Source organism: Acartia tonsa, chromosome 5 (assembly GCF_053477335.1).
Source record: "Acartia tonsa isolate MP-2025a chromosome 5, ASM5347733v1, whole genome shotgun sequence".
NCBI classification, from domain to species: Eukaryota; Metazoa; Arthropoda; class Copepoda; order Calanoida; family Acartiidae; genus Acartia; species Acartia tonsa.
In genome coordinates this window covers 26,069,609-26,081,761 of record NC_137264.1, presented here as the reverse complement: position 1 = coordinate 26,081,761, position 12,153 = coordinate 26,069,609, and the positions used below count along the sequence as shown (strand labels likewise).

General features: G+C 32.7%; 1 protein-coding gene across 8 annotated transcripts in view; it reads left to right on the top strand.

Annotated features, from left to right (window-relative positions):
* Ube3a (ubiquitin protein ligase E3A) overlaps positions 1 to 12,153 on the top strand; it is a 24,235-nt gene extending 12,082 nt beyond the window's left edge. Inside the window, exons 14-26 of one of the 8 annotated variants that reach the window (XM_080161013.1) lie at positions 83 to 203; positions 403 to 532; positions 755 to 871; positions 4,718 to 4,893; positions 5,246 to 5,297; positions 5,544 to 5,660; positions 5,995 to 6,059; positions 6,647 to 6,788; positions 7,008 to 7,104; positions 7,954 to 8,032; positions 9,443 to 9,587; positions 10,735 to 10,880; positions 12,068 to 12,153. In XM_080161013.1, coding sequence (XP_080017139.1) covers positions 83 to 203; positions 403 to 532; positions 755 to 871; positions 4,718 to 4,893; positions 5,246 to 5,297; positions 5,544 to 5,660; positions 5,995 to 6,059; positions 6,647 to 6,788; positions 7,008 to 7,104; positions 7,954 to 8,032; positions 9,443 to 9,587; positions 10,735 to 10,752 — 1,259 coding nt within the window. In that variant the 3' untranslated portion in view covers positions 10,753 to 10,880; positions 12,068 to 12,153. Of the gene's footprint in view, positions 1 to 82; positions 204 to 402; positions 533 to 754; positions 872 to 4,717; positions 4,894 to 5,245; positions 5,298 to 5,543; positions 5,661 to 5,994; positions 6,060 to 6,646; positions 6,789 to 7,007; positions 7,105 to 7,953; positions 8,033 to 9,442; positions 9,588 to 10,734; positions 11,179 to 11,902 lie in introns of all 8 variants that reach the window. The other 7 variants (XM_080161012.1, XM_080161010.1, XM_080161009.1 and 4 more) reach the window with 7 other exon arrangements.

The window sequence follows — 12,153 nt, the reverse complement described above, 5'->3', positions numbered from 1 at the left end:
ATTTGTTTTAGTTTTAATAGTCTTATTTGTTCAGCTTCTTTGTGAATATTGTAATACTCATAAATGAAAATATTAATTACAGAAATGGACCAAGACTTTTCAAGCTGGAAGACGAAGCCGACAGGATCAAAATTTTCTTTCATGACGCATCCATATATTCTTAATCCAGCTACTAAAGCACAGGCGCTATTCTATGATAACAGGTTATAATTTAATTTATTTATTAAAAAGTCAAATAGTAACTACTACTAGTGCAACTACCTTAAAACAATTTTATGTTGTACATTTGTCTCATTCGGATTCAAGTAATTTAGGACAATGGTATCTCTTAACTTAAGAATTTTAGTTTGTTTAATGTAAAGTTATAATTTACAAACTACTTTATATAAGTTGCATTTTTAGAATCCGCATGTACTCTGAGCGGCGAATGAACTTAATCCACCACATGATCGGATACAGCCAATCTCCACCTTATCTTAAGCTTAGTGTCAGGAGAGATCATCTTATAGAGGATGCTTTGGTAGAGTTAGAGGTACTTGCTTTTTCATCTATGTTTACTTTACTACAATGACAAATAAACCTTAAATATAGGACAAATTTAATACTAAGGAGTCCAAAATGGGTAATTTATACCTGTTTTATACATAAAAATCTACCTATAGGACTTAAATACAAACCTTAAGGCGAAAAGAATAATTTTTTATCGTACTAGAATTTTTAATTAGATAGATTCTGAAATAATAAGATATTTAAGGTTGTTGTGATGGAAAATCCACAAGATCTGCGTAAACAGTTAGTTGTGGAGTTTGATTCTGAACAAGGTATTGACGAGGGTGGGCTCAGCAAAGAATTCTTTCAACTCATTGTCGAGGTAAATAATTTGTCTAAGGTTCAGCAAAACTACAGAAGAGGGCCGGAAGAATACAACATGGGGGGGGGGGAGTTCTGACACATTTGCGTAAACCTGTTGTATAGGCTTTATCTTTGGACTGAGAGGATAGGTTATTAGGGATAAAATCATTCTTATATGATGAATTTACCCCAGATGTAGGATTTTTTGGATAGGCCTCCAGGTTCTGGAGCTCCAGGCCTCCAGGTGGTCTCTCTACAGGTAAAAATGAAAAAAAAAATTTTTTTTTAAGAGTTAGATGTCAGCCTATGAGACAAAATATGTATGCTTTTTCTTCAAATATGTGAACAGCAATCAAAAAGAAGCATATTTTGTTTTATAAATTAACCTCTAACTCTTCCAAAAAAAAATCTTATTTCAATTTTTACCTGTACAGAGACCACCTAGAGGCCTGGAGCTCCGGAACCTGGAGGCCTATCCAAAAAATCTTAAATCTGGGTGAAATTCATCATATAAGAATGATTTTATCCAATAAAGGTACTAAGAAAGAGAGGTAATCAGGCTCCACCAATAAAAATATTCTGGGAGAACTCGGCAGACCTGCTATTGGGTAGAAACTGTACACATTTTGGTATGAAAGGCCTTATTTTTTTAATTTCTTCCCAATAAAAAAGTCGGCTCTAAACGGTCGAATTTCTTAATTAAAACCCATAGATCAATTAGTTTCCATAGCTTTCAAATTTCGTTCGGACGGGTGCTACTAACAATACTCCTTAACTTTTTATAGATTCATATACATTTAAAAAATTGAAAAAATAGGAAAAATACTATTAAACTTAGATAATAAAATACGAGTATATTCCCTTTCCATTTTTATAAGTGCAATTTTTATTTTGAAATTAATTGTCACGAATACGATGCATTTTTTAATTTTTTTATTTCGTTGGTTCATATATTTTAAGGTGTTGAAGCAATAATACCTTCGAATAAAATCAAAACCCTGTATCCGAATATTAGGCATTAATTGTTCTAAATATTAACGAGATCTTAAAGTACATACCACGCACAATCTATTTAATTCTTTAGAAGTATCTTCTGTAAATTAAAGGAATACAGTTTATACTAAGGTAGTTAACATATGATATACCAGTTTTAAAAACAATTATTTGGTATCTTTTTAAAGATAATATTGTAGTCTTAATTTTCTCAAATAAAGTAAAAAAATAATAATAATAAAGTAACGTGCAATTTTTTTTTGTAATGTTTAAAAAATATTTAAATTACTAAAAAAATCTCATAAATAGTTTTAGTTAATACTGAATAAACGATGATAAATTCTTTTTTAAAACTATCTAAAAGTTCTTTTTTAATTGCGACAAATTGTTTTACTATACAATATTCTTCTTGTCTCATAATTCTATTTTTTATCCCTAATAACCTATCCTCTCAGTCCAAAGATAAAGCCTATACAACAGGTTTACGCAAATGTGTCAGAACTTCCCCCTCCCCCCCTTGCTATTGATAGACTGTTTACGTCAAAATGATTTTTTATATAACTGCAGGGTGTTTGTTTAATAGAATAAAAATATTACTTAATTTAACCCACTTGCCATTCACAGATAATCTGTATCTTAATTTCTTCTTTGGGTTGGGGAGTTTTGTGTAAAAAAAAATATTTATTAATTTTCAATAAATTCTGCCTTAAAAACCGGTTATTTTTGAAGTACCTATTTTTGGAAGATTTTTGGATCATGACCAATTTAAAGGAAGTACAAAAATGCATAGGGTAGCGTGAGTTTTTTTCGGTCACTTTTTTGCTTCAACTTAAAAAAAACATACTTCTTAAAAACTTTTTCCGTTTTTTTTTATCGCAAATGAATGATATGGCAGTAAGGAAGAAGCCTGTCTTGGTCCGATTAGGATCTCGCAACTAGAAGTCGGTCAAAAATCGGTATAAAGGGCGGCGGGTGGCTTATACCGAAATTACCCCACGCATGGGGTAATTCCGGTAACTTGACTTTGGGGGGGGGGGGGGGTGGTACACATCTTAAAACATTTTTTTCAACATTTTAAACTATGAATGGAAAGCTGAGGTCATGAGCTTTCTAACAGTACTAGTCGCATGGAGATCGGACAATTTTTTGACCACTTTTTCCCCATTTGAAAAAAGTCGATCGAATCGCAAAAAAACAGCTTTTTTATTATGCAAACTTTTTTTTTAAATCATACTTTTTATTATATGATTGTTTTTTTTAAGCTTTAGGTATACATAAATTAGAGGCAATTTCTGATTCGCAGGTCTTGGAATTTTTTTAAAAAAGTGATAACTTCCCCCCAAATTTTTGATTTTAAAAATCCTGCCAGTTTTGACAGCAGTTCTTGATACATTTTTTTGTCTCAAATTGGCTAGGATTGACCTACAAGGTTGTTTAAGGTGTCTAAAGATGCAGAATTACATGCCTGACAATAAACTCGAAATTATATGGGTCTAACTCTAATATTTCAACACATTTTATGCAACAGGAATTTTGAAAAATACAAAATCTTCAATATGTACTCTAAATCTTGGAGATAGAACCCATATCCTGTAGAGTTTTTGATAGGACATGCAAAGAGCTTTCTATAGACACCTTAAGCATCTTTCTAGCTCAATCCTAGCCGATTTGACATAAAAAATCCAAACCGCGCAAAAATCACAAACACCCTCTTATACGAAAAAAATATTCTCACTTTTTTTAAATGAAAAAAAAATATGAAAAAAACAAGTTAGAACAACGCCTCCAATTGCAAACGATAACTGAAGGCCATAGTTTTGATTCATCAAATCCTGAGGTCGCTAGGACTTACCATTTTTTCACAATTTTAGGTTTAACACGGCCTATTTGGAAATTTTTTCCTTCAAATTTTTGGGTCCATTTTTGAGGGCAAAAAATCATAGAAGGAGTGATCTGACAAAAATTTGTTGAAGTAACAAATGAAAGTATCGACAATAAACTACAACTTTACTTTCCTGAAGATCTCTCGCGAACGTTTATAACATCGTTAAAAAACAGTTTTAAAAAGTTGGTAGGGGTGACCGGAATTGACCCCCCCCCTACTGCAATTACCCCCACGCTACCCTACATTTTTTAATTCAAATTGCGCGGCTTGTGAAAATAGTAGAAAAATGTCATGCATATCATTAGAATTGTCATAAACTCTGGTTTTTGGGTGTTTAAGAACTATTCCTGTGCTGTTAGTTTAGGAGCTACGTGGTAAAATGTCCTAACTTACTTAAAATTTTCAACCTTTCTCACATTTCCCAACGTAGCTTTTATACTACAAATAGCATGAATATATGATACATATATTTCCAAAAACTAAAGTTTATGACAATTCTAACGGTGTGCGTAACATTTTTCTACTATTAACACAAGCCGAGCAATTTGATTTTTTAAAATGTAAGCATTTTTGCACACTCTTTAAATTGGTCATGATCCAAAAATAGATAATTCGAAAAAAACTGTTTTTAAGGCAGGATTTGTTGAATATCACTAAGTATTTTTTTCTTATACAAAATTCCCCAACCCAATGAAGAAATTAAGATATAGATTATCAACTTCTGTCAATGGCAAGTGGGTTAAATTAAGTAATATTTTTGTTCTATTAAAAAACCACCCTGTAGTTTTTCCTTCTGATCTTTCTGGCTCTTATTATTTCCTAGGGGGATTCAACCTATACGATCTACACTTTCTCTATTATCTATTTAATAGCTGTAGAGCTAAAAGGCTAGACACATTTGTGTTGTCCCCTATTAGGATGAAGATTTTTAATCTTTTTACAGTTTTAAAAGTCAAATAATTTTATTTTCTATTTTATTTAATGCAGGAAATGTTCAATCCAGATTATGGCATGTTTATTCTGGATCCCGAGTCTCACACATTCTGGTTCAATCCCACCAGTTTTGAAACAGCAGCTCAGTTTACTTTGATTGGAATCATTCTTGGTCTGGCTATTTATAACAATGTCATCTTGGACCTTCATCTACCCAGTGTTATTTACAGGTAAGCATTGTATTAGGGTACAATTTGGGACTAAATAATATACCTACCTATATGGCACCTTAAATTTGATATTTGCTTCTATTTTCATTAGTTTTTTAACCGTATTTTAAATAAGCATGTTTAAAATATTTTACAATCTATATAATATTTCTTTTATGTTAGCTTGAAAATTATTACATGCCATAATTTATCTTTATATGTAATATATTTTTTACAATACCTACTCAGTTATTCTTTCTTAAAAGTTAGATATTAAACAGTAACTTCTATGGCTATATCTCTCCCTTTTTAGTATTAGTTACAATTTTAATTTCTATAGTTTTTTTTTATTATTTGGAATACTGATGTTTAGAAAGCTTTCTGGGAAGAAGGGTATGTTCCATGATCTCAAAGAATTTAAACCAGTAAGTTCATTTTATTATATTGATTTTTTATTGTTTTTTCAGTTCCGACAATACAGTACATAACATGTCTTCATCTTCTAACACATTTTTTCAACTTATAAATTTTTTGACTTTTCTTAACATCTTAAAAAAGTTTCCCACATTAATTTAACATTTTTGTAAAGTTTCTCAAGTTTTGTATGGTGTAAAGATCTCAAAAACGAAAAAATAATTCTGTAAATCTTTTAGTAATCTTGTTCAATTTAGACTGAGTATTCAAGTCTTCTGAGTATGTTGAATTACAAGGAGGAGGATTTTGAAGATGTTTTTATCCAACCATTTCAAATTTCTTACACTGATCTATTTGGGTCTACAATTACACAGGTTAGATTTACAGCTTAAAGCAGAGGCGTGCAGAAGTGGGGGGGGGTGTAAGGGGGTGGATCCACAACCTTAGTTTTCCACCCCTCTTCACCCTCATTGACAAGGGTCTACACCCCCTAAAACAGCCAAGGGGATGTAAAGAAAAAAAAACATCACTCTTAAAGTGAAGTGGGGCTTATACAAAAGTTGCGTGAGGGGGTTTCTCTTCCTCTAAATAATATACTTAAAATAGCCGAACAATGGTTCCAGTCGTTTAGGAAATATTAATTGACATATGCATATTCAGTTATTATATATCAATTTTATTTTATTCTTATACCTATTAAAATATTAGGATCTTTGTGAGGGAGGAGAAAATCGTATGGTTACAAGAGAAAACGTTCAGGAATATTTAGACAGGTAATTTTGCACTGGTTAGCTTTAGTTAAATCCTGGGTTGTGGATTCGGAGCCGCCATGTTTTGCTGGAGCTGGAGCCGTTATTTTCGTTAAAAACGGCTCCGGCTCCGGGTTAGCTTAAAAAAGAGATTTTTATTAACTTTGATTTGATAATTCTGTTGTGTTCGTGTGCAAATGACTGTTTTAAGTTTTTCAAATCCATTTTTATCAAAAATTGACTTTAAAAACCTTGAAAAGTCAAAAATAGACTTGGCAAAAAAATATTTTTTGTTTTTCTTGATTTGGAACTATATGGTTTGTATATTATAACATGATACGCTGAATAATGGGAGCTTGTTCCAAATTTTGTCAACGTAATGAATGATAATCTTTACTGTGGAGCTTGGGTTATGTGTTGAACTGATATTATGTTCATTGTACATGACAATAAAGTATCCATATTAGTAATTTTTATCCAAATCATAAATTGTTTTGCGAAATTTGAAAAAGAACTAAAAAACAAAAGAACACATGTATTTAATAAAGGAAGCTTCACTATTGAAAATTAGAGTAAAACAATCGATTAAGCAATATTCTTATTCTGTTTAGGTATGCGGATTTTCTATTGAACAAAATGGTAGAGAAACAATTTCTCGCGTTCCAACGAGGTTTCGATCTTGTGACCTCTGAAAGTCCACTTAACATGTTGTTTACGCCAACAGAACTTGAAAAACTAATTTGTGGAGAACAGGTACCTGCTGCTTTTTTCAGGAATTTTAGTAACGAAACTTTGGGGGGTAGGCATAATTAATGGGGAAAAACTATTCCCCCCTACCCCTATTTTTTTTAAACCTCGGTTTTTCTTGTATTGTATTTTTTGCAGTGTTCCTTTATGCTTATCATTTAAAATAACATTGAATCGTCCCTGTTCTTGTTTTAAGTAAATTTTTATATTTTTTTTATTTTTCAGGAGTTTGACTTCAATGACTTGGAAGCAAGTACAGAATACGACGGGGGATATACTAAGGATACTCCTGTTGTCAGATGGTTCTGGGAGACTGTTCATGGTACGTTTAAACTTCTTTTTAAATATAATACTAGCTTCTCTCCTAGCTTCCTGGGGAGTGAGTATAATAACCTAAACCATTCTAGGACATATATGAAGAATCTTTGCAAAGGAACTGGGAATAGTCTCTTTCGTGGCAACCCCCCTTAAGGGGCAATTCGTCGTATTTTTAATATGGCTTTTTATAGGTTATTTAGGTTAAATTGGGTTAGGTGATTGCCCCACAGTGTTAATTGGCCCCGCAGGGGCTAGAAATAGGAGAAAACCTACTGTGAAAAATACGAAGAATCGCCCCTTTAGGTGCGTTGCCACGAAAGGGACTATACCCAAGAAACTCAATCGATTCTGTTTTTTTTCTTCAAAATAATAGGATTACAACAACGCAACAAATTTTCTAAGCATTTTTTTTTGATGATAGATTAGGTATGGATTTCTCCTTTTGTCACATTCAAATTTTATAAACACTTGTGGATTAGTTTTAGGTGTTTTACAACATTTTTGTGTAGGTAATCTATTTTCTATTTTAAAATTGGAATGAATTCTTAAACAAATTACAAAATCCATTAATGCATCTATAATACAAAGTAGCTTGATGTCTGTCCGTCCGTCCCTTAAGATCTAGGTAACCACTGAACTGATCGGATTCTACTCTTCAGTGTATATACCTATTAGTCCTGTAGTGGTTTTAGCTGGGGGGTTTATAGGGAAGTTAGTTCTCATAAAACTATGGGCAGCACCAGTAGTACTTAATTTTTAAATTTTATTTTTTAATTACCACTTGGGACAAAGCTCCTAGAGGCTAGAGGCGAATCCGCTAGTAATATTATTAATAACTAACGTTTTATTTTAGCTATGAGCTTAGAGGATAAGAGAAAATTACTTCAGTTTACAACTGGCAGCGACAGAATACCTGTCGGAGGGTTATCCAGGTAAATGATCTTTATGTCCTAGAATGTGCATGGGGGGGAGGGGGGAATTGAGGGGGTAGACATCTTTATCATGTAAGGAAAAGATGATATTATAGTTGTTAAATACTTTTTATAATAAAGTGCTGTGTATTTGATCTCTAGCATCTAATGATCTTTAAACAGGTTTATATGAATAAACGCATTGTAGTTTTCCGTTACTAGAATAGCAAGTGATTGTAAAAAATTATTTTTTATCTATAAGAACTTTTTAATTTTAATTCCCGAGACTATTTTTTTGTTCTGTTTCTGTATTATAAGTTACTAACAGTTACAACCTTAGCATCTAGAGTCTCTGTATTTGAAATAGCAGAGGGGTTAAAAAATAGCTTTCAACTATTCAAAATCTTAAATCTAAAAAAATAAATAGCCAAAAGCCATAACAGGACATATGAAGCTTCCCTGATTAGAGACCCCAATGGGTTCAGTGGTTATTGAGGATATGGATAATAATAGGATATGACATATCTTGGATGTTTTACAACCCATTTTTAGAACTATGAGTAGAGGCTGTCGAAAGGGAGGGGGCGGAAGTGACACTTTTTGAAACCAAAACTAAAAGTTAAAGGAACTTAACTAAATAAAAGAGTAACAGCTCTGATATTTGACATGGCAGTTGCTTTAAAGAGGTACAATATAAAACTGTGAAGAAAAGGCGGCGGAACCAAAGCTTCCGCCGAAAACCGCCGTTTCCCGCCAAAATTTTGTTTGCCTACTTCGCCAAATGCAAATATAAGGAACGGCAGGTAAGTGGAAGAGACAGTGGACGAGAATGTGGTTTTACTAGAAGTATGATGCCGTTCCTTGTACTTGCACATTTTTTAATGTTGACATGTTTGAAATATTACATGTGTCAAGTAAAAATATAAGGGAAATTTTTATGAAAATAAAGTTTATTTCAAATGATTGAATTATGTCTAATTTTGCGAAGAAAAGGCAAAATAAAATTCGGTGGAAAGCGGCGGTTTTCGGTGGGAGCGGCGGTTCCGTCGCCGTTTCTTCACGGTTCCATTTTGTACCTCTTTCAAGCAACTGCAATGTCAAATCTCAGTGCTGTAACTCATTTTAGCTGACTGTCTTTGACTTTAAGTTTTGGTTTCAAAAGGTGTCACTTCCGCCACCCCCCTTTATTTTCTAAACGTTATATTGGATTTCATTTTTGATATCTAAAGTACAGTTACTAGTTAGCTTCACTTTTTGATACACAAAGGGGTTCTATAAGTTTAGAAAGCTTCGACTATCTTATGTCTTTCATATTTTCTAATCAAATTATCTTATATTTAGTTCATAGACAAAATATTTCAAGATTTTTAAATTTGGCAAGCTAAAAATTCATCAAAAAGAAACTTTAGGCATAAACTAATCTTCTTTTAGGCTTAAGTTGATCATAACTAAAAATGGTCCAGATTCTGACCGTCTTCCCTCTGCCCACACATGCTTCAATGTTCTTCTGCTACCAGAATACTCAGACAAACAGAAACTTGCTTCCCTACTTGCCAAAGCTATCAGTGAGTGCAAGGTAAATCTACAATATTTTGTCGATAAGTTACTTAAGAAGGCGGGGGGAGGGGGGGGGGGAAGGATTTTTTTAAAGATATCCTTATTTTTAACGGATTTATTAGATTAATAATTAGTTAAATGACCCCATTACTATTTAGGTATTACAGAAGAGTGCAATTCATTATGGTTTTATTAAATTGACGCGTTTCAACAGTGTTTTAAACGACAATGTATAAATGACAAATAATTAAAATGATTATCCCTAAATTTAAGTGTTGGTTTATCCTTATACTAAAGTAACAGGATGTCTGTGTGTTTGTGTGCTTGTCTGTGTGTTTGTACCGAAGGATCTCGCTTACCGCTGAACCGATCAGGTTCTCCTTAACAGGGTATCTTCTCATAAGTCCCGGGAAGGTTTATAACTATTTTGGGGGAGGGTACCACCACCCTATCAGGAGAAATAACCCCTAGAAAAAAATTACCCCTCTCGAAAAAGAGACTCCAACGAAACATAAACCAATTATTTCTGTAATTAGATATTTTAAATAAAAAAAAATATTCAAAGTGCCACTAGAGGCCTCTAGGGGCGTAGCCGCTAGTTTACTAATAATCTATAATACAAAGTAGAACGATGTATGTTCGTCTGTTTGTTTGTTTGTAGCGAAGGATCTCGCTAACCGCTGAACCGATCGGGTTCTCCTTTACAGGGTAGCTTCTCATAGGTCCCGGGAAGGGTTATAACTATTTTCTTGGGGGGTGGGACACCCCCAACCCCCCAAAAAATAAAAATACCTCCCTCAAAAAAAATAAAAATTTCTTTTTGAAACTAAAATAAGAATAGTGGGGTCGACTACCCCCCCCCCCCCCCTTAAAAAAAGTCCCCCCCCCCAAAGAAATTTTTTTTTAGATTATTTTTTAAAAATCTAAATTACGAAAAATTGGTTTGATCAAACCTCTTGGGGCAAAGCCCCTAGAGGTTAGGGGCGAAGCCGCTAGTATAATATATTGTATAAAACAAATAATGTTTTGTCCTGAAATTTGTAGCTAAGTACGAATTTTTTCTTTAAAAAGTTTTATATCTTAAAAATGTTTCTGATGGACTTTATAGTTTTCACTATAAATATGTAATGTTTCGACTAGACATAATTATTATTTATTATTTTCAGGGTTTTGGAATGCTGTAAGAATAAATGAAGACAGAAAAATAAAAATCATGAAAACATCTGATATCAAAAAAAAAACATCATCCAATCATTTCAACAATTTAATTATTCTCATTCTCATCTAAATCCACCTACACAAATTCCAAAACGTACGTAATTACGAATAGAACAAACTATGACTTAACGGCTGGCTAGAAAAGTTAAAGGTTTCAATATAATAGTTCATAGCCCACAAGTAGTGAACCTTAAAATACAACATGAGGTTCAAGCACACGTTAGTGTTCTAAATAGGGTTGGCAATCCAAATCAGAAATCCGGAATCCGTCCAATTCTTGGGACAATTGTGGAATCAGAAAAGCTTTTGGCCGCTGTAAGGGTCTAGAAATAGGAGAAAAGCTCCAGTGAAAATATGAAATAAACGCAGCTTTAGATTCTTCCCAGTACCCGGTAAAAGAGGACTATCCACGAACGAGAGCACATGATTCTAAGTACCTTCCAGCATTGATCCTAAGTATTTTCTTTCAGAATATAATAGGTCACCATATATTATTAATATATTGACGAGAAAATTTATGTTTCACCATGTTTTTTTAGGTATTTTAATTGATTTTGAAAACTTTTATGAAGCTAATTCTTTTAATAAAATGGATATTTGATGATACATATGCGAATACTCCTGTTATATAGATTGTAAATTAATCCATATTAGCATTAATTTAAACATACATATGAGATATAGTAAATGTGCTTTTGCCTTTTTTATATTTTTATCATTTGACAACATGGACAATTAAAGACACCCCGAACTCAACAAAACGTTTGATACAATTTTAACGAAAAATGGTGGACATTTTCTTACTTTTCTTCAACTTGAAGTGGTGAAACATAAATTTTCTTGTCAATATATTAATTATTGATATTGACCTATTATATTCTGAAAGAAAATACTCAGGATCAATGCTGGAAGGTACTTAGAATCACGTTGCTCTTGTTCGTGGATAGTCCTCTTTAATCCCTTAATTTATTTTTTAAAAAGGCCTTTTACAATATTGCTAGAATCGGGAATCCGTCAAAAAAAATAAGAATCCGGAATCCACGGATTAATCCGGTCGTTTAATTTTTGGACGGAATCCGAATCCAGTCCAAAAATTGGACGGATTGCCAACCCTAGTTCTAAATATAGTGCGCTAATTTTCCGCGTTTTAAATGTCTAGGCTGTGTGGTCAGCTGTTTTTCTGTAAGCAACCTGTAAAGTTACCGGCAAAATAAAAATCCTTTCGTTCTTTTTTATCTAAAACTGTTCCGATACATTTGAAGTATCATATTATTTATGAAGAAACAATCCAAACTTGTCAATAATCTTACGTGTAATATGTAGGTATTACTGTGAAATTCAAATTTAAAATATATGTTACTGAAGTA